This window comes from Bicyclus anynana, chromosome 10 (genome assembly GCF_947172395.1).
Source record: "Bicyclus anynana chromosome 10, ilBicAnyn1.1, whole genome shotgun sequence".
Taxonomy (NCBI): domain Eukaryota; kingdom Metazoa; phylum Arthropoda; class Insecta; order Lepidoptera; family Nymphalidae; genus Bicyclus; species Bicyclus anynana.
Window position 1 is genome coordinate 7,163,179 of NC_069092.1, and position 25,037 is coordinate 7,188,215.

The 25,037-nt window shown below is 35.8% G+C and overlaps 2 protein-coding genes across 5 annotated transcripts in view; one reads left to right on the forward strand and one right to left on the reverse strand.

Moving 5' to 3' along the window:
• The window catches only part of LOC112043624 (RUN and FYVE domain-containing protein 2), a 27,052-nt gene extending 16,603 nt beyond the window's left edge, over positions 1–10,449 (reverse strand). For 2 of the 4 annotated variants that reach the window (XM_024079128.2, XM_052883893.1), the window contains exons 1-6: positions 10,167–10,449; positions 6,018–6,196; positions 5,560–5,669; positions 4,694–4,901; positions 4,022–4,197; positions 2,057–2,193 (exon numbers count right to left, since the gene is read on the reverse strand). In XM_024079128.2, coding sequence (XP_023934896.1) covers positions 2,057–2,193; positions 4,022–4,197; positions 4,694–4,901; positions 5,560–5,669; positions 6,018–6,196; positions 10,167–10,335 — 979 coding nt within the window. In that variant the 5' untranslated portion in view covers positions 10,336–10,449. Of the gene's footprint in view, positions 1–2,056; positions 2,194–4,021; positions 4,198–4,693; positions 4,902–5,559; positions 5,670–6,017; positions 6,197–7,162; positions 7,657–10,166 lie in introns of those variants that run through there. The other 2 variants (XM_024079127.2, XM_024079129.2) reach the window with 2 other exon arrangements.
• A 1,019-nt stretch (positions 10,450–11,468) lies between these two features.
• LOC112043598 (uncharacterized) lies at positions 11,469–14,655 on the forward strand. Its single transcript, XM_024079082.2, has 6 exons — positions 11,469–11,836; positions 12,289–12,628; positions 12,900–13,112; positions 13,944–14,106; positions 14,358–14,488; positions 14,572–14,655. Exons 1-6 carry the CDS (start codon positions 11,589–11,591, stop codon positions 14,653–14,655), a joined length of 1,179 nt encoding a protein of 392 aa, XP_023934850.2. The 5' UTR covers positions 11,469–11,588.
• Positions 14,656–25,037: the final 10,382 nt, after the last annotated feature.

The following is a 25,037-nucleotide window of genomic DNA, read 5'->3' on the forward strand; positions in this document are numbered from 1 at the left end:
AGAAATAACCGGCTTTTGCCTACTACTTTGATCAACGATATTAAATACTGCTAGATGTGTTACTAGCGTATAAAAATGAGGCGCTCTAAATACTGTTAGATGTGTTACTAACGCATGAAAAATTGCGCGCTCAAAAGAGGAAATTTATAGTCAAGTCAATATTAGTTGTGGTCAACAACGAATGTTATTTAAACAAATAATACTTAAATAACGTCTACAATGTCGAGTTCTGTGTTCAGGAAGTGTAAAAACTATATATCGTCGTCATCAACCCATATTCGGCTCACTGCTGAGCTCGAGTCTCCTCTCAGAATGAGAGGGATTAGGCCAATAGTCCACCACGCTGGCCCAATGCGGATTGGCAGACTTCACACACGCAGAGAATTAAGATAATTTTCTGGTATGCAGGTTTCCTCACGATGTTTTTCTTCACCGATTGAGACACGTGATATTTAATTTCTTAAAATGCACACAACTGAAAAGTTGGAGGTGCATGCCCCGGACCGGATTCGAACCCACACCCTCCGGAATCGGAGGCAGAGGTCATATCCACTGGGCTATCACGGCTAATACATCACCGGCTTAGCACCGCCTTCATGCTGATCAGCAGGTAGAACATATTATGATGTTATTTTTCGCTTTTTAGTTTAGTGGGTACGTTTTTAGGTTTTGAAGTCGGCTATATTTTTTTTATTAAAGTTTTTATTATGTACGGATAGCTTATTGCGGTGATTTTGTAGGGACGTAACCGATCTATATAGAAAATTATCATTAACTTTGATGGACTTTTATTCGCGGCATTAACATAATAATACACTATCTGGGTCTGATATAATGTATATTAAGTATATACAGATACTTAGATCTTTATAGATATTTAACAATGGTGGTTTTGTATAAACAGAAACTGTTTATTGAAATAGGTCTATATATTTTTTTCTTTTAAAGCCGTTAAACTAATTTTAGTGAATGTCTTGATGATTCTATTCACTGGCCATATTGGAGGTCAAGTTAGCGAACTGTGCAAGCATCGTTAATTTTGACGAGGTTCGAATAAAGATACAGTTAAAGATAAATAGTAATACACTGTTTTTGGTGAAAAAAAAATTACGCTAATAAAAGCACATGTTCAATGGCAGAGTTGTGTCGGCCTCCGTGGCACGGTAGATTTATAAGACAGAGGTTCGATCCCCAGCTGGGCCGATTGAGGTCTGGCTGGTGGGAGGCTTCAGTCGTGGCTAGTTACCACACTACCGACAAAGATGTACCGCCAAGAGATTTAGCGTTTCGGTACGATGTCGTGTAGAAACCGACAGGAGTGTGGATTTTCATCCTCCTCCTAAGTAACAAGTTAGCCCGCTTTCATCTTAGATTGCATCATCATTTACCATCAGGTGAGATTGTAGTCAAGAGCTAATTTGTAAAAAAAAAAGGAGTCGGCCCCGTTACCAACAGATTTAGTACAAAAATATTTTAATTTAAATTGACCCTGATAAATAGTCTTGTATAAAAATATTAACCGTTATCCAGGTTAGTTACACAGTACACTATACAACGTTAACAGTTCACACAAATAATTATTATTTATTACAATTATAAGAAACTATATTATGATGATTATATTATTTAAGAAATTAAATATCACGTGTCCCAAACAATGAAGGAAAACCTCGTGAGGAAACCTGCATACCAGAGAATTTTCTTAATTATCTGCGTGTATCTGCCAATCCGCATTGGGCCAGCGTGGTGGACTATTGGCCTAACCCCTCTCATTCTGAGAGGAGACTCGAACTCAGCAGTGAGCCGAATATGGGTTGTTAACGAAGGATAAGAAACTATTGTTAGGAATGAATATTACGTTCCTAAATTATGAAAAACAAAAAAACTGATATCGTGGTTTGTTTGATACTTCTAGTAGGAAGCAATTGATATAAATAAACCTAGACCCAGAAATCCGAGAAATCTAGGTCAAAAGACAAAAGGTTCATATTCAAAGGTCTACAAAAAAAAACCATCAATATTTATCAGTAGTATTTAGGTTGGAAAAGGTACTTACCTAAAGCATGCTTTAACTGATTGTTTTCTTCAACCAACTGAATCATGGTGTTCTTTGCGATTGCCAAGTCCTCCTTCATCAAAGCGTTCGTTGTTGTCAGGCCTTCGACTTTTGATTGAAGATTTGTCACTGTTGCACTAAAAGAAAATTGTTTTATTTGTTACATAAGTTAGGAACCTATCTGAGATCGATAGACTGTCGTGGTGTAATTGTATTAGTAGACTAGCTGACGCCGGGCGGTTACACCCGCGTGGTTCCCGTCCCCGTAGGAATATGGGGATAATATATAGCCTACAGCCTTCCTGGTTAAATGGGCTATTTAACACTGAAAGAATTTTTCAAATTAGACCAGCAGTTTAACGCGTCCAAGCAAACAAACAAACTCTTCAGCTTTATAATATTAGTAGGCTAGATGACTGAATTCTGTAATTAAATATGCAGTTATACTGAATATGGGTGGTTCAGTTGCTCTTCATGCTTCACCTAATATGTCAAACAGTTAAAGTTTGTAATAGGTAGGTATGTCTAATCTACATAATTTATTAAGTAAGTACTTACTTATATTATATTACTTAAAGTAAACTTTGTCTCACTTAATAAGACTAACATACTCATGCAGCCAATACTGATATTTTAGATTTTTACGTTTTGGTTACCCAAATTTTTTTTTGTTTTACAAAAAGTCCACGACTTTTAGTGAGACTAACGAACAGCCATTTATTTTATGACAGGGGATAAAATATAAACTCATAAATAAACTGGCTTTCTATTGGTAAATGAATTTTCAAAACGGTTCATAATTCTATACAACCGACAAAAACAGGGATTTGTTTATATATGAACACGCGTAAATCTTTCCTGAGTAGTCAGAGTCCTTAATTTTTTTTTTAAAGTTATTAGGGTCTCGACGCCGACGAATTCCTCAGGGTCTGCTAGTATATTTATAAAATAGCAATATGCTACTTTCCTATTCAGTGTTTCAAATGTGTAGAAGCCTAAATAAAATAAATGAATTTAAATTTGTACATTTGTAATCTACGTGTAAGCCTATAGTAGCGTTTTAATTAATTTGTAACTAAATACTGGAATTGAGTAATCGAATCCCTTATCAATTGTCGACTATATACACTGGTTCGAACCTACACTAGACCGGGCAATTAAAGTAATTCGAGCGATTAGCTAATAGGTTTACTAAATCAATTGTTAAGTCAGATAGAGATGGTGCAAGAACTAATTGGGATTTGAAATAGGTACAAGGTATTGGGAATACACATATTGTATGTCAAATCCCGATTACTGTAATGGATTTCGAATAGTAGCAATCAACCTTCTACAGGGAATTCGCATGAGATCCAAATAAGAAATAAATATTTTCTTCGCACCAAAAAAATCGAAACAGTTCTGATGGAACCTGAATAGTTCTGGTGGAATATTTCGATTTTTTTTTCATGAGTAGTATATTTATTAAACACTAAACTATGTAATAAACCTAGTTCAGAATGGCGATCCTATACCCTTTGCATTGGGAAGTACGTTTACTTTCGCAACACTGGCGAAATTTACCAAAAAGTTGCCATTAACCATTTTTAAATCGCATCCCAGATAAAAATCCGGGTGGGGGTACAGGCCCCAAGGCTATGTCTCCTAGTCCGGGGATCTAGTTCGGCGTTGACAAAGCGGATATGACTTTAAAACTTCATAGGTTAGTCATACGAGTACTTAGCTAGTTTAAGAATGAGGGCGAGAAAAATGTATGCAACAACAAAAAAATATCTACTTTGGCCCCCAATCTACGGTAATATTAATATTCCAAAAGCGACGGCAATGGTCAGAAATTAAAATCTAAGGAAAAATCGATGAAAAAAGCCAGACGTACATAGATCCTCCACTTTTTTAACCTGTAAAAATAAGCAATATTTTTTTTTACTCAAATACTGTAAAGCAAAAAAGAATTATTATGCTCACTTGAGATGCCTGTTCAGCTCCTCGATGTAATTCTTTTGGTCCAACATTGTGTTGATGTGACGTTGCTTCGGCTCGTTGTTACCGTTTCCGTTGCCGGTCAAATCGTTAGATGAGTTGCTCCCACGCAGATACAGGGAGAAATCGATCACGCCTTGCTGGCTGTCTAAATCTTCTTCCTACAATATTTTAAACAAATTAAAATAAAAGGAAACTTAGCTTCAGCTTTAAAATCACTTTAGGGGATTCCCCTAAACACCGAACACATAAAAAGCCAAAAATTATTAATTTAAACATTATAAATGAGATTGTATTATGTATAATTGAGGTTATATAACACATTAAATTACATCGTTTCCGATGACTAAAAATGGTTTAAAACTTTTAATTTAATTCTTGCTATAAATGTCAGCAAAAAATATTTTATTGGAAAATTCAATGTGGGTAGATAGATATAATGCGGGATTGACTATACTAATATTTCACTCTCCTCACTAAGCTCAAAACTTGTGCTAGGAAATCAGTCCTTATCAAAATCTGAGTTGAAATTCAACAGTACCACAATAGTCCCAACTACTTATAGTTAACCTTTGAGCTGGAGTTTATCTCTAAAAGCAATGGGTTACGTAACACCGCAAAAACGGAGATAAATAGACAAATATAGGCCATACCCACCTTAACGCATAAATTGCAATCAACAACATTCAGGCCAACAAGTAATCCTGTTATGATCACGGCTTCCTCATTTAGCATCAATGCGTGTGGTTCGAAATATTCCTCCAGCGTTTCCTCGCGATGTTCCAACAAAATCCTGAGGTAATCAGCGAGCCGCTTCTGCATTAGCGCTAAGCGAAGCCATGCCCTAGCGCGTCCCATGGCAGTTCTAAAATATGAAATCCATAAAATTTCTTTTCTTCATTCGTTAAACTTACGTACTTCATTTTTATAATAATCTCGAGTCTCCAGTGTCTGATATCCGTGTCTACATTTCGACTGAGTCCAAGGCTCTAGTGCCGGGAAAAGCATACATAAAAATGTTTTTATATTTTAACTGAACAATATATATCTCCTCAATCTGCCTGAGTGTCTTCGAAAAGTTTTCGGCCCTGCGCATGATTTCTTTTCGTGTCGGTGTGCCGTCTTTGCCAGCTATTTGTTTTACACATTTGTGCATTTTAGTATATCCTGCGTAGTCTCAACATGAATGGTTCCCTATGATCTTACAAGCTTTCCTTCTTCATAATGTTAGTGTAGATTTAACCTAAGTACCGTCGAAGTCGAATATAGTTGGACGAGTTGTTGGGAACCCAAGGTGCTGGAATGGCGACCCCACACCGGAAAGCGATGTATTGGTAGACCCTCCACTAGATGGACCGAGGACATCAAGCGTGTTGCAGGGAGACGCTGGATGCTCGCGGCCCGAGACCGTTTTGTTTGGAAGTCCATGCAAGAGGCCTATGACCAGCAGTGGACGTCCATCGGATGTTAATGATGATGATGATGAGTATTGATCTTGATCTTTACACATTCAATATACTTACTTGACAGTGGGCAAGTCCCTGATGCTAGCCGTGATGTCGGCCGCTTCCGGTGAATATTTCTCGACCATTTGTAGAATATCCCACAGTTCCTTCTTTGGACCAAGCAAACCCTAAGGTAAAGTAAAAACTGTGATAATCCATTCTTTTTGAAGATAATTATCGGGTTTTCATTGTAAATTACCTATACCTACAAGTTTCAAGTAGACGACCATTGAGACTGTATTAATCGAATGAAGGAATTATCCGTTTTCAAGATTCGATTAAGTGAATTTTAAGGCAAGATATTTTTTCAAGTTATTTATTTAGCTAAATAAAGGAAATTTTCGCTTTTCGTCTGATACGATGGAGATTATACTTTGTCTTTTAGTAAATATATCAACTAAGTAAATATGTGTATTAGGTTCCATATAATTGTCATACGTTGTGACATTCAACAAGGTGGATGAACCATTAGTTACCTTTTTAGGTTTGAGCCCATGACGCATGACATGCTCCAGAACAATGAAGAAGTGATGCAACGGCAAGTGGTCGCTGTCCAACATCCGGCCATAGCGCAGAGATTGCTCAATCAACTCCTTCACAATCAGCTTCGAGATGTTCACGAGATTGCTGCGTTCTATCACTACTGGGTCTCGAGCTACAACAAATACTTCGACTTTATTGAAAAATACTTCATTTCTTGTTTATTAAAGTACATTAGATGACTAATATTCCCGTTTCATTCGAAATAATCGCGAAAAAAATTTAAGAGTGACTAGGTACGATATTAGTCCAGCGGGCGGTGAATTTCGACTTTTTGGATTCTCGGCTGAGTTTGCCTTTACCGTGAATATATTGAGGCATTGATAAACCTTCGTCTGCTATTAGTAGGCGTCCACTGATCCGCATCGCACGTTTCGGACGCATCGCATAAAACGGATTTTTAAATTTGCGGTAGTGTCATTTTCACGAAAGAATTCCCGCGGCTAAGACTTGAACTAAAATTGACAGTGCCTTACACAAATGACAATAAGACCGTTATTACCAAATGACAATAAGCGCCGCGTTTACGGGACTTCATTCATGAAAAGGACTTTAGATAAAATCCGTACGATTCGACCCGTACCTAAGTTGCGGATAGAACTACACTTTCCTGTAATATGTACCTAACAGTACCTGTAACATTAACATGCAACCATACTCTTTAGATCGTAAACGCAGATGCTACTTTGAGGTAGAAATATGTGACATTAACACCAGAGAACCTATACGTATACACATAAAATTGAGGTATCTAATTTTAATTTTGAATTAACAGCTTTTCACTGAACATTTTTGAAAAATCAAAAATATGTTTTCTGTCTGCCTGTTTGTTCCAGGTAATTTAATAACCAGATAATTTGTGAAAACAAAAATTTAAATGTTAATAATATGTATTGTAGAAATAGGCTTCTTAAAATCTACAAATTAACAACATTGAATAAACACGCTTTTGCGATAACTATTATTTGTCCATTAAAAACCGGTTAGATAAACTACGCAAAACGGTGGGAAATGGGGTTTTTCAGTCACCATTGTGATAACAGTAATTGCGAACAATTTCCGCAGTAATAAAATTAATTACCCATCAATGAATGCATGGGATCATCTGGAGACGTAATACCCCCGTTATCGGACTGGGCAGAATAGGAGTTCTGCATTTCCATATCGTGCAGTTCCTTCAGACAGAGCCATTCGCCGTCAACTGAGACGCGAAAGTTACACAAGTAAATGGTATCTTGCGCCCCGGCCATGTCTGCATCGGGGTTGTCGTCCACCTGTATCCCAGATGTGAGCCCCAAATCAGGCAAGGGATCCACCCCGTGTACCGCAGTTAGAGAACGCATAATAAAACAGCAAAATAACTATGAAGCGAAACAACACACACGAAAACGTGAATTTTGTTCACTGTTGCAAATACATCGTAACTCTGTTTACAACGAATTTATCCGACGTTTTCCTATCTTTATATCTCTTGTATTATTTCGACTTATTGGAGAATCACTTTTTGCTATTTTGATCACAATAGAGAACCGCTAAGGACAATGTCACGCAAATGGGTTTTCCAGACAATTCAGGGATATTGATTTTCCAACTAGCAAGTGCTGGGCAGTAAAATCAATACTCCGACAAAGTGCTGCCATCTTACGTAGCTTGTTGAAGCTGTTTGACATTAGCTTCTTGGTGTTGTTAGTTAATCAAGTACATTTTTTGAAAACACTTCACTATATATAATTACTCCTCAACACTTTCTTAGTGAAGTAATGTTATCAAAGATAGTAAATATTGTTGATACTGCTGACAAATATTGTTTCTACAAGTTATTTGCACAGATGATTAATTTTACTTCACTTCCACCTATGTGTAATTTATTTATTAATAACTAACTTGTGGCTTTATCCACAAAAGTGGGTGGTTTAAAATTTTACAATAACCTGTGTCAATTTATAACATATTTCACTAATTAAATGGATCATAAAAATTACAAAATTCCTAATTCCTAGGTATTTTTTATTTGTGTAATTTTAATATCAGCCGTTCTCTCTAATTTGGCTGACGCACTTCCGTGCGTCACTATATTTGTTTTCTTATTTTTCCGGAATTAGCCTTCCTAGAATTGGTCTAGTGGTCCACTAGTATGGTTAAAGATCATGAGGTCCTCTTTTTGCTTTGAATTATATGTGATGTGTCATTAACTTCTAATAGTCAATATTCATTTAGTTCAATTAGGCTTAGTTTACAAGCACTTTCGAAACGTCGGGTATTATTAATATTATAAAATAATGGTGATAATAATTTCGCGAAAACTTAAAATTAAATTTACGAGGGTTCCGCGCCTTGGTTCGAGAAGAGCCCACAATAAACTCAGCCAGGTTTTATTTTTTATTTTATCACCATTTAACAATAGGTATTTATGTAGCTGTCACTACAAGGCTGCCTGTCCACCAAGGAAGTGTTGCGGAGAAATGGACTAATGCAGATTGGAGTTGCATACTGTGTTAAATAAATAAATGTTAAATTAAATTTATTTAATCCTGCTCTGTTTACCCGCTCTGCTTACTGGTTTTATATGAATTTTTAAACTAGCTCGCAAGTCCCAGTCCACTTAAGAGGAGCAGAGATTTTGTGCAATCATATTGGATATCCTGGCAGCTCGCATATTGAAGCTGTTTAATCAATCACAAATAGCTGTTACAATAAGATTTATGACAAGTGCTTATTTGGATTTTCCAATTTCTTTTTATTTTGGTTATAATTGAGTTACCTGTAACTTGACAATTTTGATGTGTGTAGGTTCTTACAAAAACATAGCTTGAGGCACTTAGCACAACATAACCTGACACTTTCATAATTACATTAAAGTATTCAAAGTAATCTTGTTTACAGCCAGTGTTAACTAGGACTGCTGCCAAGAGAATTTGTTGTTTAATGTTGCAATCCAGTGTAGGTACAGAGTGACTCTGTATAGGGAAATGGAAAACCAAAAGAGATTTTATTATACACTAGAGGACTCTAGTGAGTATGGTAGGCGACTCTGTCCGTGTGAAATATAATTTTTATACAAATGCACAGAAAACATGATTTTTTCAGGATAAAAAGTAGCCTATATGTTGCTCAATAAAATTCTTCTAGCTTTTATGAAACCCCATTATAATCAGTTCAGCCGTTACAAAGATTAGCCTGGACAAACAGACACACATTTTAAAAAACTTGTTTTAGTTTTGGTATAGTGGATGCTTGCGACTTGGTAATGTGGTAACCATTTTTTTTACGTCCTTTTATATTCCAGTGAAAGTCCAATTTAAATCTGTTTCAAAGATTCCACACAAACAACACAGACAAGAATTATAAAAAAAGCTTTTTTTTTAGTATTGTGTAAATAACTATAAGCACTTAAGGAAACAGTCATCTTGAAATCACAGACACTTCAATTTTATTTATATGTATTGATGCAAAACTGAGTTTGTTACATGCTGCAAGTTTATTTACACAGCTAAACCACTAAACATTTTTTTTTTCAATGGAAAGCTTCTCTATTGTTAAGTAACATGGGCTATAAGTATTTTATATCCATATTCTAACTATATGAACATGAACAATATCTTTTTTGATTTAATTTTTCTACAAAGATTACATTTGACGGACATAACTAAAATAACTGTGCATAGTTTATCTCGTCAAGAGTCATAAATACAGAAGCCACAATGTTGTTCGCTGTGGAGATAAAAAATTCAACACACATATAGTATTCAATAAAATAATTCACTTCAAGATAATATTCCATATTTTTAATCCCTAACATTTTTTTAAAAAAAGAAGAAATAGGTACAATCTACATACCTATTTTTTTCTTTTTGTTTTGTTATGTTTGTTTATGTTGCAATAGTTCAGTTTTATATATTATCAAAGGTAGTTCAGATTTAAAAAGATATACCAAGATTGCAGAATTTAAAATTAAATCTTAGTGCTGTATCTATTATTTACTTGTCAAAGCTTTTTGCTTGAACAAAGGCCTAATATATATTACATTTAACAGTGCACCCATGAGAGGTGGTAAGTAAATATAATACTACTACGTAATTACTTACACTTGGTACTGAAAAAATATGATTTCTCCGGTCGGGACAGCAACAGTTCCGGCCATTTGTCCCCTCTGTTGGAGGACACCGATGGAGATCTCTCCAGTAACGCCGACCTAACTGAGGTAGTAGATGTTGTTGGGGACACATCAGTCTTTTTGTCTTTGGAGGAAGCCATAATTGTTATCTATTAATTAATGCACTAAACATTTCTATTTACTATCCACATCACATAATTTTTAATTTTCCTTGACGTGTCACGCACAAATTTTTCATAACAAGAAAATGTCAAAATGAATGGAATACTTGACATTTACAATTTCAATTAACTGTCAACTGTCAGTTGTCAATGTCACCCAGCCACAGAGCACATTATACTGCTGCCGCACCTCGCAGGAATCATTAAACATAAAATGACAAGATAAAACTACAAAGTACAAGGCATTAAGGTAAGCTATCAAAGACCGTAATTAAAGCAGGTTAATAATCTTTATCTACAGCAGGTTAATAATCTTTGTAAACATCAAACTCTTTGATCTGTATCTATTGTCGGCTCAAATACCTAGAACCAAGAGCCGTAAAGCATGCGTAAAGCCAATAGCTATCAGTGTTGCCAGAAGGTTACTTTTGTAACCTTTTAGGTGATTTTTTGACTGCATTGGTAACTTTTAGGTTACATTAATAAAAAGGTTACTTTTACGTGATATTTCGGAATTTTTAGAATTAACTTACAATTTCGTATATCTAAAACAGAACGGTCGTTAAATCAAGAAATGCGGACAAATGCTCAAGAACTCATCGATGTTTCTGTGTCAATCTCAGTATAAATGAAGACGTTACAATTGACGTTGCGAAATAAGCAAGTTGCAGTCACATTGAATTTCTTAAAAAAATCAAGTATGAATTTAAGAAATTAACGTCTATTGTTTTTTAAATCCTTGCTCTTTAATTGTATTTTTCTTATCCCATAAGTAAAAGGCAAACAATCAGGGCCTTACTTAAGATGATTCTATTTACGAGTAAAATCTCCTTCGGTTTGTAGTAATTTAGTACTTGGCTAGTATTCGTAACAGACAGATATTAAAAAAAAAAAACAAAATTACTTTAGCCCCCAGAGGCTGAAATGGTGGTTTAGCCATGCTGTGGAACGCAAAAAGCAAGAGTATTAGTAGTCAAAAGGTTACTTTTTACACAAAAAGGTTACTTTTTTTAATATTTCGGGTAACTTTGCATAAGATCCAACTGGCAACACTGATAGCTATTTAAAAAAGAATTTTAGCCGTTTGCGATTCGCACCAATTCGCACTCAATTTTTAAATTAATAATTAACAATTTAACATTATTTCGTATATATTCATTATACTTTACTCTCAAGTATTAAACTTACTAGAGCAATAATCTGTAATCAAAATCAATTTATTCACGTAAAAAATGAATTTCCAATGTCGGCCAGTATTGAAACCTATAAAAGTATTTGTAATTAATCCTCTTGCGCCGGCATCACAATTATTAATAACAAAAATTATGTCTGGTGTAGTGTTTGGAAATGAGCAATTGATTGATTTATGTTTAATAGTGTGCGCTAGTGAGATTAAGACTGCAAACGCTTTTAGGTTGGAAATTGAATCATGTGCCTATTCATGCACCAATTCCACTATGGTGACTTCTGATTTGCCAAAGTGAGGTTTTGTTTGTTCTGTTACAATAAACTTAATGGCTTTGTTACTTTACTTAGTACCTACTTTTGATAGTTTATTAGATTATATACCATCAAAAGTAGAGCCGCGGGGCCTTGGCTAGTAACTTACATAATTTTAACTCGGTTCGATTTGTTCTGTGTTTCTCAAATTATGATACATCATATACGGTGTGCTGGGCATGTATTTCTCATTTATTTGTAGTGATTCTGCATTATTATTTAATTTGCTTCTATTTTTTCGATGTAATGACATTGAATTTAACATATCTTAAGTCCAAATCAACTTTAGGACTTTATTGTACGTTTCTTAAATTGCTTACGATTCTTCTTCTTCTGTATCAGTGAGTGATATATTATACTCGCTCTACCTTTACATGCTTTTCTACGTGGGTATTTTGATGGTATGTAGAACTAACATTTAAAGTTTTTCAGATCTGACGCTTGTGAAGGCGATGTTTTTTGTTTTATGACAAACTTTCGCAATCCAAACCGCTTTGACTTCTCTGAAGAAGAGTATAAGCAGAATTTTGAAACAATATACCTAATTATAAAATTTGCGACCACTTTTAAGTTCGTCAAATCTGATTATGTCAATAATAATGATGGCAAGAAAACTGTGGGTGAAAAGAAAAGGAATCCGATTTTTATAGCAGATGGTTTGGTGGCTTTAGATATTCTCAAGACGATGGCTGTGGATATGCCACCAGATGTGTTATTTTGTCCAACACCTATAACGGCAATCGCAAAAGCAGTATTAGCAGATTATTTAAATGTACGGAAAGCAACACTTTATGTACACATTCCTAGATCTACTTATAGTATTTACATTTATAGTATGTACGGTACAGTCGGAAATAACGGGCATTCAGCATTTTCATTCATAACTCCCTGAGTTGAGTTTTTAATAGATTTGGATTAAGTTAGTTCGTGGGTAGTTTATGTTTGTGAAGTCGTTTTGGTTGTATTTAATTGAGAAATAATATATTAATGTATAGGTAACATAAATAAATAGGTATATACAAATAAAGGTCAATTAATTTTAGGTTCAATGTAACATGATCAACGAATTGTTTGTTTGGGCTGCTAACGATGAAGTGTTTCACGTTGAAGTAGTAAAGCCTTTGGTAGTTCATGGCGATACTGATAATAATTCGCGAAATCAAAGTGAAATGAGCAGAAAGGATTTTTTGGAATCACGTAGTTTGGATTCTACGCAATTCAGTGATTCATGGATGAAAAAAGAATTTATTGAAAAGGTGTTTATTTCAGTAATTACTGCTCTTTTTATTCATCATCCAAGAGCCGTGATAGCCCCGTGGATTCGACCTCTGCCTTCGATTCCAGAGGGTATCGGTTCGAATCCGGCCCGGGGCGTGCACCTCCAACTTTTCAGTTGGTGCATTTTAAGAAATCAAATATCACGTGTCTCAAACGGTGAAGGAAAAATACGTGAGGAAACCTACATACCAGAGATTCTTCTTAATTCTCTGCGTGTGTGAAGTTTGCCAATCCGCATTTGGACAGCGTGGTGGACTATTGGTCTAACTCCTCATTTTGAGAAGAGACTCAAGTTCAGCAGTGAGCCGAATATGGGTCGATAATGATGAATGATGATGATCATCCTATTGACTTTCAAATACTAAGGTCTCGAACAGCATGCGTTCAGCGCTTTATGTCTCAGCTCAGCTCATCATGTGGACCGATGGACCGATGTGGATGGTCAGAATACATTACGTATTCTGGTGCGGAATTACTATTCCACATTGGGACCCCAACGTCAACCAGCTCTTCAAACTATATAGTTTAGCCCTGCTAGGTCATTATGGTCCTTCTACGGAGCACCTTATTATTCTTAATATTCGAATAAACAGAGATACTAACGTGTAATATTTTGTAATATTTCGGTAAATGTATGCCTGTTTATTAGATATATTTGGGATAAGCAAACTTCCTTTACAAATAAACAATAATATTTCCTGTAACTATAGAAGAAATGAGTCAATATGCAAATAAATATTTATTAGTCCTAAACATAAATCTTTCCTTACCCTAAGGCAAGGTTAATATCGAAAAATTTATGTAAAAAGGTGGCGACATCTGCATCGAAGAATCCTTACGGGTGTATTTACAAAGCGGCTGAATTCGGCAAAACTTTGAGAGACATTTGGGTAACGCGCACTCGTGACGATGGCGCAAAAGTTTACGCCAATATTGGCGTCATTAGCGATGGTTCTCTTGGAACTATTAAAGGTAAAATTTTATTAGAAATAGGGCAATTTTATTCAGTTCTTACCTTACCTTATCAGCCGATAGACGTCCACAGCTGGACATAGGCCTTGCATGGACCTCTAAGCACAACGGTCTCGAGCCGCCAGAATCAAGCGGCTCTCTGCAACAGTGAGCCGTATATGGGTTGTGCTTGTGATGATACGTGAATGAAACTTGAAATGCCAGGTAACTATAATTGATCTGTTCGGATAAATATGAGAAAGGTTTTACAGGATACCCTTACGTCTTGCCGATAATTTTCGACAAAGGGATTTGGAGTGTCAACAGCAGTTTTGTTGAAGATACTCATCTCAAACAAGAGCTCAAGAGAATTAATAAAACAGCCAAAAATCATCATCAACAGGTAGGTAGATACTTAACTATTCATATATAATGTCGTTTGATGAATTTGTCAACTGCTGGCTATTTTTTTTCCTTTATTTTCAGCTAATTACTTATTGCAAAAAATTTTTGCAAGATAACTTTACCCAAGGCCTGAAAGATGAAGACGATAGCGTTTCTATGTATTAATTATTTGATGTTATTTAATGTAATAGCTTCATAATTTACTATTATACAAAGGTATGTTTGATTTAACGTTGCTTAATGGCAAAGTCTGTGTTGTAATTAAATGTGATCTGGCTGATGGGAGGCTTCGGCCGTGGCTAAGTTACCCTACCGACAAAGACGTTTTGCCAAGTGATTTAGCGTTCCGGTATGATGTCGTGTAGAAACCGAAAGGGGTTGTGGATTTTCATCCTCCTCCTAACAAGTTAGCCCGCTTCCATCTTAGACTGCATCACCACTTATCATCAGGTGAGATTGTAGTCAAGGGCTGACTTGTAAAGAATAAAAAAAAAATGAAAATCTCAGTATCGACTCAACTCAGAAATCGAACCTACGATCTTGTGATTTAAAGTCACATAGAATTACCACTAGACCAATGGCGCAGTAAATGTGTAAGTGCGAGTGGGTAATCCTGTAATAAGCGCAGTCCAGAGGCTCCGTTTTCATTGGTCGTAAAGCCCGATGGTCCAGCAACAACGTTGGACGGCCGTCGCGCTATAAAGTGTCGGCTAATAGGGATTACTGCACTTAAACTGGGATTTACCTTATTGTTTTTTGGATAGTACAATTTTTATTTTGTTACTAGCAGACGCCCGCGACTTCATCCGCATGGAAATCAATGTAAATTTTAAAGCCCCATTTCACCACTTTAGGGGTTGAATTTTAAAAATTTTTCGATTATATTTCGTATTTTATTTATGATTTATGAACATTTTTTTAAAACTGTAACTCTAAAAATGAAGGACTTTCCATACATACTTTCAACCCCAATTTCACCCCTTCTCATTATTTTCGCAATAAAAAGTATCCTATAACCTTCTCCGTATTAAACCGTGCCAAGTTTCATTTGAATTCATTCAGTAGTTTCAGCATTCTGCCCGAATAACAAAAATCACGGACAGACAGACAGACAGATAAAAAATCGAAAAAAAAAATTTTTAGCTTCAGTATTAATTATATAATGCCCCCCAACAAAAATTTTCAAAATATCTCCAATTTACAGAATGTACAAAATGTATAGAATTCGTATTATAAGTATAGATTCTAGATGGCGCTGGCGTACTTTATACGCTAACGTTCGTTGTTACAAATGGTTTATGTAAAATCTGCCGTGTAAACCCAAAACACTGTAACTTGAGTTACAGTGTTTTGGGTTTATAGCGCTCATTTGACTAATTTTGATGAGCTTTATACCCCAATAAAAAAAAATTGACTTTTTTTTAATATTTATGGAGATATGAGTATACCAACAAGACTGTAATTCAAAAAAAGTCATAGTTTATAAAAGCATAAAACTGTAATTTGAGTTACAGTATTTTGGCTTTACTTATTTCGCGAAACAAAAGTTACAGTGTTCTCCCTAGCCAATAGTTTTTGAACCATCAAGTAGAGCATTTTAGCCTGTGGGAGGTTCCCACATTCAGTGGCCGCTTGCCAATGCGTGTGAGTGAACGCTACAGTTAGGTTATAAAAGATATTAGTGCGTCGGGTAATTTACTTTTGCAAAAATGATTACAAAGCAATATACAACATTATAATTACTCCACGATGTCGTCAACCGTAAACCATGTTTTGATTGAATAGGAGAATATTAATAACAAAGAATCTAACAGAAGCAGGCCATACGATAAGGAGATACGGCCAAACAGACCATTAAGCTTGACAACTCCTATAAGAATTCAGAGTTTATTTTCGAATCTCGCTATGATATAAGTCCTTTAATACCACTAAGCCCTCCCCCAAGCCCATACCCCATAAAAATCAAGCAAGCAATAAAAAAACAACCAGAAAAATTAAACAGCCCCAAAAAACTATCAAAATTGGAACATTTAACGTAAAATCTGTAACAAAAACAGAAAAAATTATAGAACTAACACACAATATATTTATGTAGGGCTGCATAATCAAAAATACATATTATGCTACAAAGGTGAAACAATCGGCCAGAATGGAGTGGGTTTTTTAATAAAAAAAGAACTTAAATGTTAAATTACAAGCTTTTTAGCACATTCCAATCGAGTTGCGCTACTAAAATTGAAATACGGCAACCAACTGCTTACAATAATACCTACAAATATACACACAAACTGAAAACTCTGCAGATGAAGAAATCAACTCATTCTACGAAATGCTTCGGGTTGCTGAAAGCCAGGCAGGAGAAAACATCAACGTCATCGGTGATTTTGACGCAAAAGTTGGCCAGTCCAAAATAGAAAACCTTGTAATGGGAATATTCGGATATGGAAAGAGAAACGAAGGAGGAGATATACTCATTGGAACATAGAATGTCAATTATGAACTCTTTCTTTAAAGCTTGAGCAAATTGAAAATGGATCTGACTCTCGCCATACGGCAAAGTAAGAAACGAAATCGATTTTATTTTGTCTAATCACCGATCGAAGGTAAGAAACGTAGAGGTGCCATGGCCCTACCAACCTAGAGTACTAGGTTTTAAAATATACCAACCGGAAATGCAGCATGTAGAAGAAGATATCCAATTTTCTTACAACAAACTAGCTGACACTATCATCACCAGCCTACCACGTAGATATAATAATACAGAACTAAATACTATAGACAAAATACTCAGTGAAACTATGCGAATTCTTCTTACAAGACGAACTGAACTTATGAAAACAAAACAAAAATCTAAAGAAACGGCAGAAGAATTGAGACAATTGTTTAAAGCTTCAAGAAAATCAATTAATAATGACAACAAACACTAACAAAACAATAGAGAACATAAAAGACGAAAAACAGAAGCACGAAAAAAACCTCAAAAAAAAAAAGAAGTGACCACACACAAAACCTGGATCCAAAACTTGAAACTGAAACTAAAACCAGACAAAATATCATGAACTTCGCTACAGATTTCTACATACACTTAAGTAATAATACATCAAACACAATCTCTGGGTTCTAGAACTAAAGATTCAATAGGAAGCCCTCCAGACATATTATGTCATGAACCTGTGGTTGAAGTTAGCAAACACATTCAAAAACTCAGAACAGAAAAAGCCCTGCTGTCATGTTAGCCCGTCCACTATATGCCTATGAACAATAACACAAAAAATACAGTATTTCAGTTAAACATATTGAAGAGCTACTTATAAAGCCAAGAAACTGTAACTATAAATAGAGTGTTTTGGTTTGACAAGTAAGCTTAATTTGTTACGCCTTTGCTATAACAATACAAGTTTATAAAGATTATTGCAAATGTATTTACAGGATTGCCCTAAAACTTACATGGCTATATAGGTTACAAAAATATCTTTCGATTGATACCTAATACTACACATTTTATAAGAATAATGTAGCTTAAATCAACCAAAATGCAAAAAAACTTTTAAACGCCGATTTCTCAAAACTGGGTTTTCTGAGATACAGTGTTTTGGGTTTACACGGCAGAAATCCGAAATTGCGAATAAATGTATAGAATTCGACCAGTTTTACATAAGTATAGATTGTACCTATTATTATAGTTATTGTCCGCGACAGCATCTGTTTGCATAGGTCAGTGGCGTAGCGCGCCTTGGTGGGGCCCTGTATCAAAATTAGTCGAGAGGCCCAAATAGATTTCTCAGAAAAGGAACAAAAATTGCTTTAAATAAAAATGATAGTGACTTAACCTACTTTTGCCCGGGTAAAATAAATTGCTTTTTTGACTTTTTATGTTTTTTTTTTTCGGGTAGCGCCGGATTAAGTGATATTGTGAATTACATTTTATTAATTTTTAAATTCACACGTAGTCTGGAGTCTCCCCTGTAGTCTGGAGGCCCCGTATCTAAACTTAATATATAAAGCTGACGAGTTTGTTTGTTTGATTGAACGCGCTAATCTTAGGAACTACTGGTCCGATTTGAAAAATTCTTTCAGTGTTAGATAGCCCATTTATCGAGGAAGGCTATAGGCCTCTATTATCCTTGTTTTCCTACGGAAACGGGAACCACGTGGGTGAAACCGCGCGGCGTCAGCTAGTCATTTCAGCTGATACGGCGGTAGCTACGGCCCTGGAATAGGTATTTAATTTTTTGTCTAAGTCAAGGAAACCGTTACGTTTATAACATACAGCCGATCATAGAAACTTTGTTTTTTTTTGTTAATTAGTTCAAATGAGATGGGATTCTTATTATAAGCGGCTAAAGTTTATTCTTGTCGTTGATAGCTTATTGGTTGCTCGCGTAACTGTACTAGCCAATAGGGAAGAAGTAAGTGCATATTAAAACGCTTCATACTAAACGGATTTTAATTTTACGATAGATTCGTGCGATCCGTACGACGTGGATCAGTGGACGCACTTGTAGGACTTTCTATACATAAAATACTACGATCCGTTTGTTGCGATGCGTCCTATAAGTACGATGCGGATCTATGGACGCTTAGCATAAGCCAAAGCGAAGCTTAATCGTGTATTAACTTTATAATGGAATGATATTTTTTAAATTACCTAGTTCCTTACCTTTTGACGGCCTCCGTGGCGCACTTGTATGTGCGGTAGGAGATCCTGGGTTTGATCCCCGGCTAGGCTGATTGAGGTTTTTTTAATTGGCACATTTTTAGTTAACACCCTACCAGCAAAGACGTACCGCCAAGCGATTTGGCGTTCCGGTATGATGCCGTGTAGAAATCGAAAGGGGTGTGGATTGTCTTCCTACTCCTAACAAGTTAGTTCGCTACCATCTTAGATTACATCATCACTTATCATCAGGTGAGATTGTTGTGGTCAAGGGCTAACTGGTAAAGAATAAAAAAAAATCCACGGAATTAAGATTATAGATGCTTTGCATAATTTGTGTTTTGAATGTTATGCTAGGAATAATTTCTTAAATGGGGTAGGTAATGAGTAGGTAGGTACGGTAATATGATATTGGGACAAAAGGTAATCCGATAAAACTGCCGCCCTTGCAATTAATCAAAATTAGTGTCGTCTACGCCTTATCCCTGGGTGATATATTAATTAGGTCAAAACAGCGTACCAGAACGTCTCCCCAGCACATTGTAACGTAAGTAATATCACAAGGTAATGAAATATCCCTCGGGAGCATGATAGCACTTACCTGCCTAGTCGAAAGACATTCAAAATGGCTTTTAGCAGTGCGTATTTAACCAGTCTTTTTAATTAAACTTGTCATTACTTCGAGTTAGTATCAAACAGGTTTTTCATAAAGTATTTAAAACGTGGGACTAATCTACAAAATATTCAACTTAACCTATCTAAACTTCTATACTAATATTATAAAGAGGTACCTAAAGTTTGCGATACTGTAGGGGGGCAATCTCTGGATATACTGACCAGATTTTGAAAATTCTTTTACCACTACAAAGCAGTGAGTGTCATAGGCTATATTTTGTTCCCGTATTATAATAACATACAGTATATTTTATCTCCGTATTCCGGTATATTTTATTCCCGTATATAATTCTCGCTCGTCTCTAAGTCACGGATATTCTAGATCGATAGTCGATACATCCTGTACAAAACTGTTATTGTATCTCCATCAAAGTGTAATCTCATTCTTAAACACTATTTCCGTGGTATCAATGAAACGTCAGTAGAACCGGCGTCCTTAGTATCGGGATGAAGTTGAGACGCTTTCTTCCGGCCATTCCTTTGATAACTACTTCATCGTACTTCCTAAGCGACTATTAATTAATACGTCTTTGTTTTAGAGTAAACTTTGTCTGTTTACTAATTAGCTTTCGTCCGCAATTTCCGTGGTGACTGCATTCTTTAGAAGGCTTTAAAATTTAAACAGTAAAAACGTTAGAAAGAAACACCTTACCCTGTAGTGTGCCGTTATAGTATGTTCTCAATTATCACAGCGACTACCTATAATATACACGTAAATAGTCTTTGGGCCTAGGAACTAAATATTTATTAATTGAAGCGAAGTGAACTTGCCCGGACAATTATTTTCAGGAGTCATATTTGTTATCGAATGCATCGAAGTCTTAGTTAGAAGGAAAACGCCTTAATATCATGGATTCGCTACGTTCATAATTTCGTCCGACTCGCCGTGAAAGTCTTATAGCCATACGTATGGAGTATGGTTATGAATAAAATATCCTCGGCCCAAGGACTAAAAGTTACTGTTTTTATCGCTATAAACGAAACAACCGGAACGCGATTTCGTATTATGCCTTCGACAGCTGATATGTGACACACATTGGTTGCATTTACGACGTCCCGAAGACATTACAAAAGCTATTCCCTTATCTAATGTTCGCCTTAAATTTATTTAAGTTTCCACGCCCCCGCATCTAAGGAATCGTTTGATAAGGATGTCAACAGGAATAGGTCACCAATTCACGATGGAATCGATTCACATTTATTTTATTCTAAGAATTGGTAGGTTCTCTCCTTCATCATTATCAGCCTATTACAGCCTCCCACCTTATAGGAGAGGTGATGTGGAGCTTAGACCCACCGCGCTTTTCTAATGTGGGTTGGCGAGCTTAGCTTGATAATGTAAAATTTATTAACGACCACTATGGTAATATGATTATGACCACGACCGACGTCCTTACGTATTCTCCGAGGCAAAATAAAACCTTCCTTTTTTTAAATAATAATAAATGTTTTATTTTACACAAAATAAAAACAAACTATATATTTAAAAAAAAACGTAAGACTAGATTAAAATTAAACAAAAATTATAAAATGAAAAATTCGAGAAAGAAACCACATTGGATGGTGCCTCTGCAGAGCTTAGCTTGCGTGCGGTCTCTTCTTATTCTTATTAATCTAATTCTTATATTTATATACTACAAATCAAATGTCATATCTAATAATACTTACAATATTGTGTAAAATAAAAAATAACTGAAATAAAATCAAGAACACTCAAATATGAAAGCCAAGTAAAAGAAATAAAATCAAACAGTTTCTCTATGGCAAATTTCTTATAATTTCATATTGGCAAATTGAAAGAAAAGAAGAAAGAAAGAAAAGATCTTTATTTTTAAGTAATGCCACATATCACATTAAATCTAAATTATAACATAATAAGGCTTAACTGTCCACTCAAACAGTGGAGCACTAAAGAATGCCCTGTAATATGTGGCACAACCTAGAAAAAGGCCCCAACTCAGCATTTTGCCGCATACTTTCAATAAAAAAAGTATGCAGTTGCATACAGTAAAAATTGCTCAGTAAAGTACAAAAATGTAAGTAAAGTATACCCCAATACTCAATTATCGATTTTTTTTGATTATTTTTTTACGAATATTTGCCATATTTTTTTAAATAAGATAAGCAATATTCCCATTTCCCTACAACTAGTCGGGAAAGACTGTATTTAGTGGGTACGAACTACCACCCCTCGGTGACGAGTCCGACCGCTCTTACCGTTGAGCCATTGAGATTCTAAATTGTTGAACTTGGCTAAGCTTTCAAAATAAAAATACTCTTTTGAATGCCAAAAAAAGATATAAAATCCAGACAGTACGCTAGAAGGCAAAGGACAATATCGTGCAAATTAAATAAGTATCTAATTCAGTAAGTCCAGTCCATTAGCTATGAGAAAAACTGGAAGGATGAACAGTAAAAGAAAGAATAAAATTTTGTTGAACTATAAATTAACCGGGCCCGAGGGTGAGCAATCTGCATTAGCCGAGACGCACTTCTTTTAGCGATTAAATGAAATTTCACGGCCGGTTGCCTTCGGGAACTCGCTGGACAAAGATCCTGGAATATTTAAATTGAATGCCTTTAATCCGACAAGCTATCATACTTTTTCTTGTGTTCACCTTTGTTGAGTCTTTGATTTGATTTATTTCGAGTAAAGCGGACGCCCGCGACTTCGTTCGCGTGGATTTCAGTTTTTCACAAATCCCGCGGGAACTGTCTGGACTTTTTTTTTAGAATTTTTAAAAGGCAACAATTCTGTCATGGATTTACAAGATTTTTGCTCTCAATAGGAAAAATTCTCCCGATTTTTAAAACATTCTCAACGTCTTAGCGCTTAGCGTGTTATTATATAGCCTATATGATGAATTTTGGTAAGAAATTAATGAGACCTTGGATCAGAATAGGCTATTTTATAAAATCCTGAGAAAGTGCATGAAAATGTAAAAAACAGAATTACACGCAAACGGAGTTGCGGACGACCGATAGTAATTGTTATAAATATTGATTTACATTTTTATACTCCGCGGAGAAATCTACGATTTCAAGTAGTTTGTATATTGCAGGTTTCACATCTGCTAGGGTTTTTTTATTTAGGTTTATCCAAGATACATTTTTTTAAATATGCCCAATATTCCCTTTTTCGTCCAAAGAGTAAGTAGTAAACACTGCATTAGGTCTGGGTAAGACTGGGTTTTTTTTTATTCTTTATAAATTAGCCCTAGACTACAATCTCACCTGGTGGTAAGTGATGATGCAATCTAAAATGGAAGCGGGCTAACTTCTTAATAGGAGGATGAAAATCACACCACTTTCGGTTTCTAAACGATATCGTACCGGAACGCTAAATCGCTTGGTGGTACTAGCCACGGCCGAAGCCTCCCAACAGACCTAGACCAATTAAGATAACCTCAATTAGCCCAGCCCAGCGATCGAAACCAGGACCTCCGTCTTGAAAAGCCACACACACACAGCGCCACGGAGGTTGTCTGGGTGACAGTGTAGGGGATTTGTTCTCTTGCGCAGTTAGTAGAAAAATAAGTTAATCATTATTTGTTAAGTTACGCTAGATAACGTCTGTTTCTAATAAAAGTTAAATTAGTATTAACTTAAAAACATAGACAGAAGGTTGGTTGATTGGTAGGTACTCGTACTATTAAAATCACTCAATAAATAAATCTCTGTAAAATCTCTGCAATATATAAACTTACCTGAAACTGGAAATCCGAATGAAATCATTACAAATTAAATGCTGAACTCGTGCGGAAATCGGGGCGAGAAAATGTGAAATAAAAAAAATTATTGCAATTCACGAGACTTCGTACTTTTAAAAGCTTGATGATGTCAACGCACACATGAGCTGACTATGCGATATCATTTGTAGGGTATATCAAAAGTCAAAAATGCAGTATTTCCTCGATGCACGTGCTAGTGAATCGGGAAAACCCTTCGAAAAACGCCGTTAAAGATCAAACTTTAATGGTATTTAGAGCATTATCAACCCATATTCGGCTCATTGCTGAACTCGAGTCTCCTCAGAATGAGAGGAGTTAGGCCAATAGTCCACCACGCTGGTGCGGATTGGCAGACTTCACACACGCAGAGAATTAAGAAAATTCTCTGTATGAATTCCTCACAATGTTTTCCTTCACCGTTTGAGACACGTGATATTTAATTTTCTTAAAATTTTTAATTTGTTTTTTTAGCTAAAAGGATTTTATTATTATTAATATTAATTATTAAAATGCACTCTACTGCAAAGTTGGAGGTGTATGCCCCGGACCGGATTCGAACCCACATCCTCCGGATTCGGAGGCAGAGGTGATATCCACTTGGCATAAAAAAAAACACTTTTTTAATCAATCACTCATGTCATGAACTTGGATCGTTTAAATCACAATAAAGAGTGTAAGTGATAATTTAAAAATACTTTGGTGTACAAACGATATTTCCCTAGGGCTACATTAATGTTCCGGTGGCGGCGTGCGTCCATTCGACTGGATCTCTTGAAATTAAAGCAGGAAAAAAGTCAATAAATCCAAACAAGTCGGGGCAGATAACGAATGTCTCTGGAGCGACATAAATGGTTACAGCATTAGGTCTGCTTCATGAATTTCCTTTTCTTTGGGACGGCTTACCTTCATCTAAATTCCATCTTTCGCCACTGCAAGCTATTATTTAACGTTGACTGCAATCTCACCTGATGTTAGTGACGATCCAGTCTAACAGACCGTGTGTTGATTATTGATGTGCATATCATGCAGATCGCGACCAAAACACAATCAGTTTTATCGGACGTCAAGCCGTTAGCCCTGCAGGATGTGGGCTTATCGGGTGGTGGGTGACTAGCATAAGATGGAAGCAGGCTACCTTTGAAGACGTACAAGTTTATTGTATCTAAGGAAGGTACAAAAACAGTGGTCCACGCTGAAACAGTCGGGGGTGAATGCTCGCTCAATCACCTCTATTTTCCAATGTAATCGTAATCGCAGCGCCATCAAAATTGGTTCAGCATTTCCAAAGATTAGGCCGATCAACCTTACTCAGAGCGACAAAAATAAAAAAAAAAGCTTAAATGTGTTTTGGTATCGTGTAACTATAAGCACTTGCGAAAACCAGGTTATTTTGAAAACACAAACAGAAACTTCAATATATTTTTTTACATTGATTATATGTTGTGGCAATTAGAATGATGACAGTTTTTTAAATTGTAATAAAA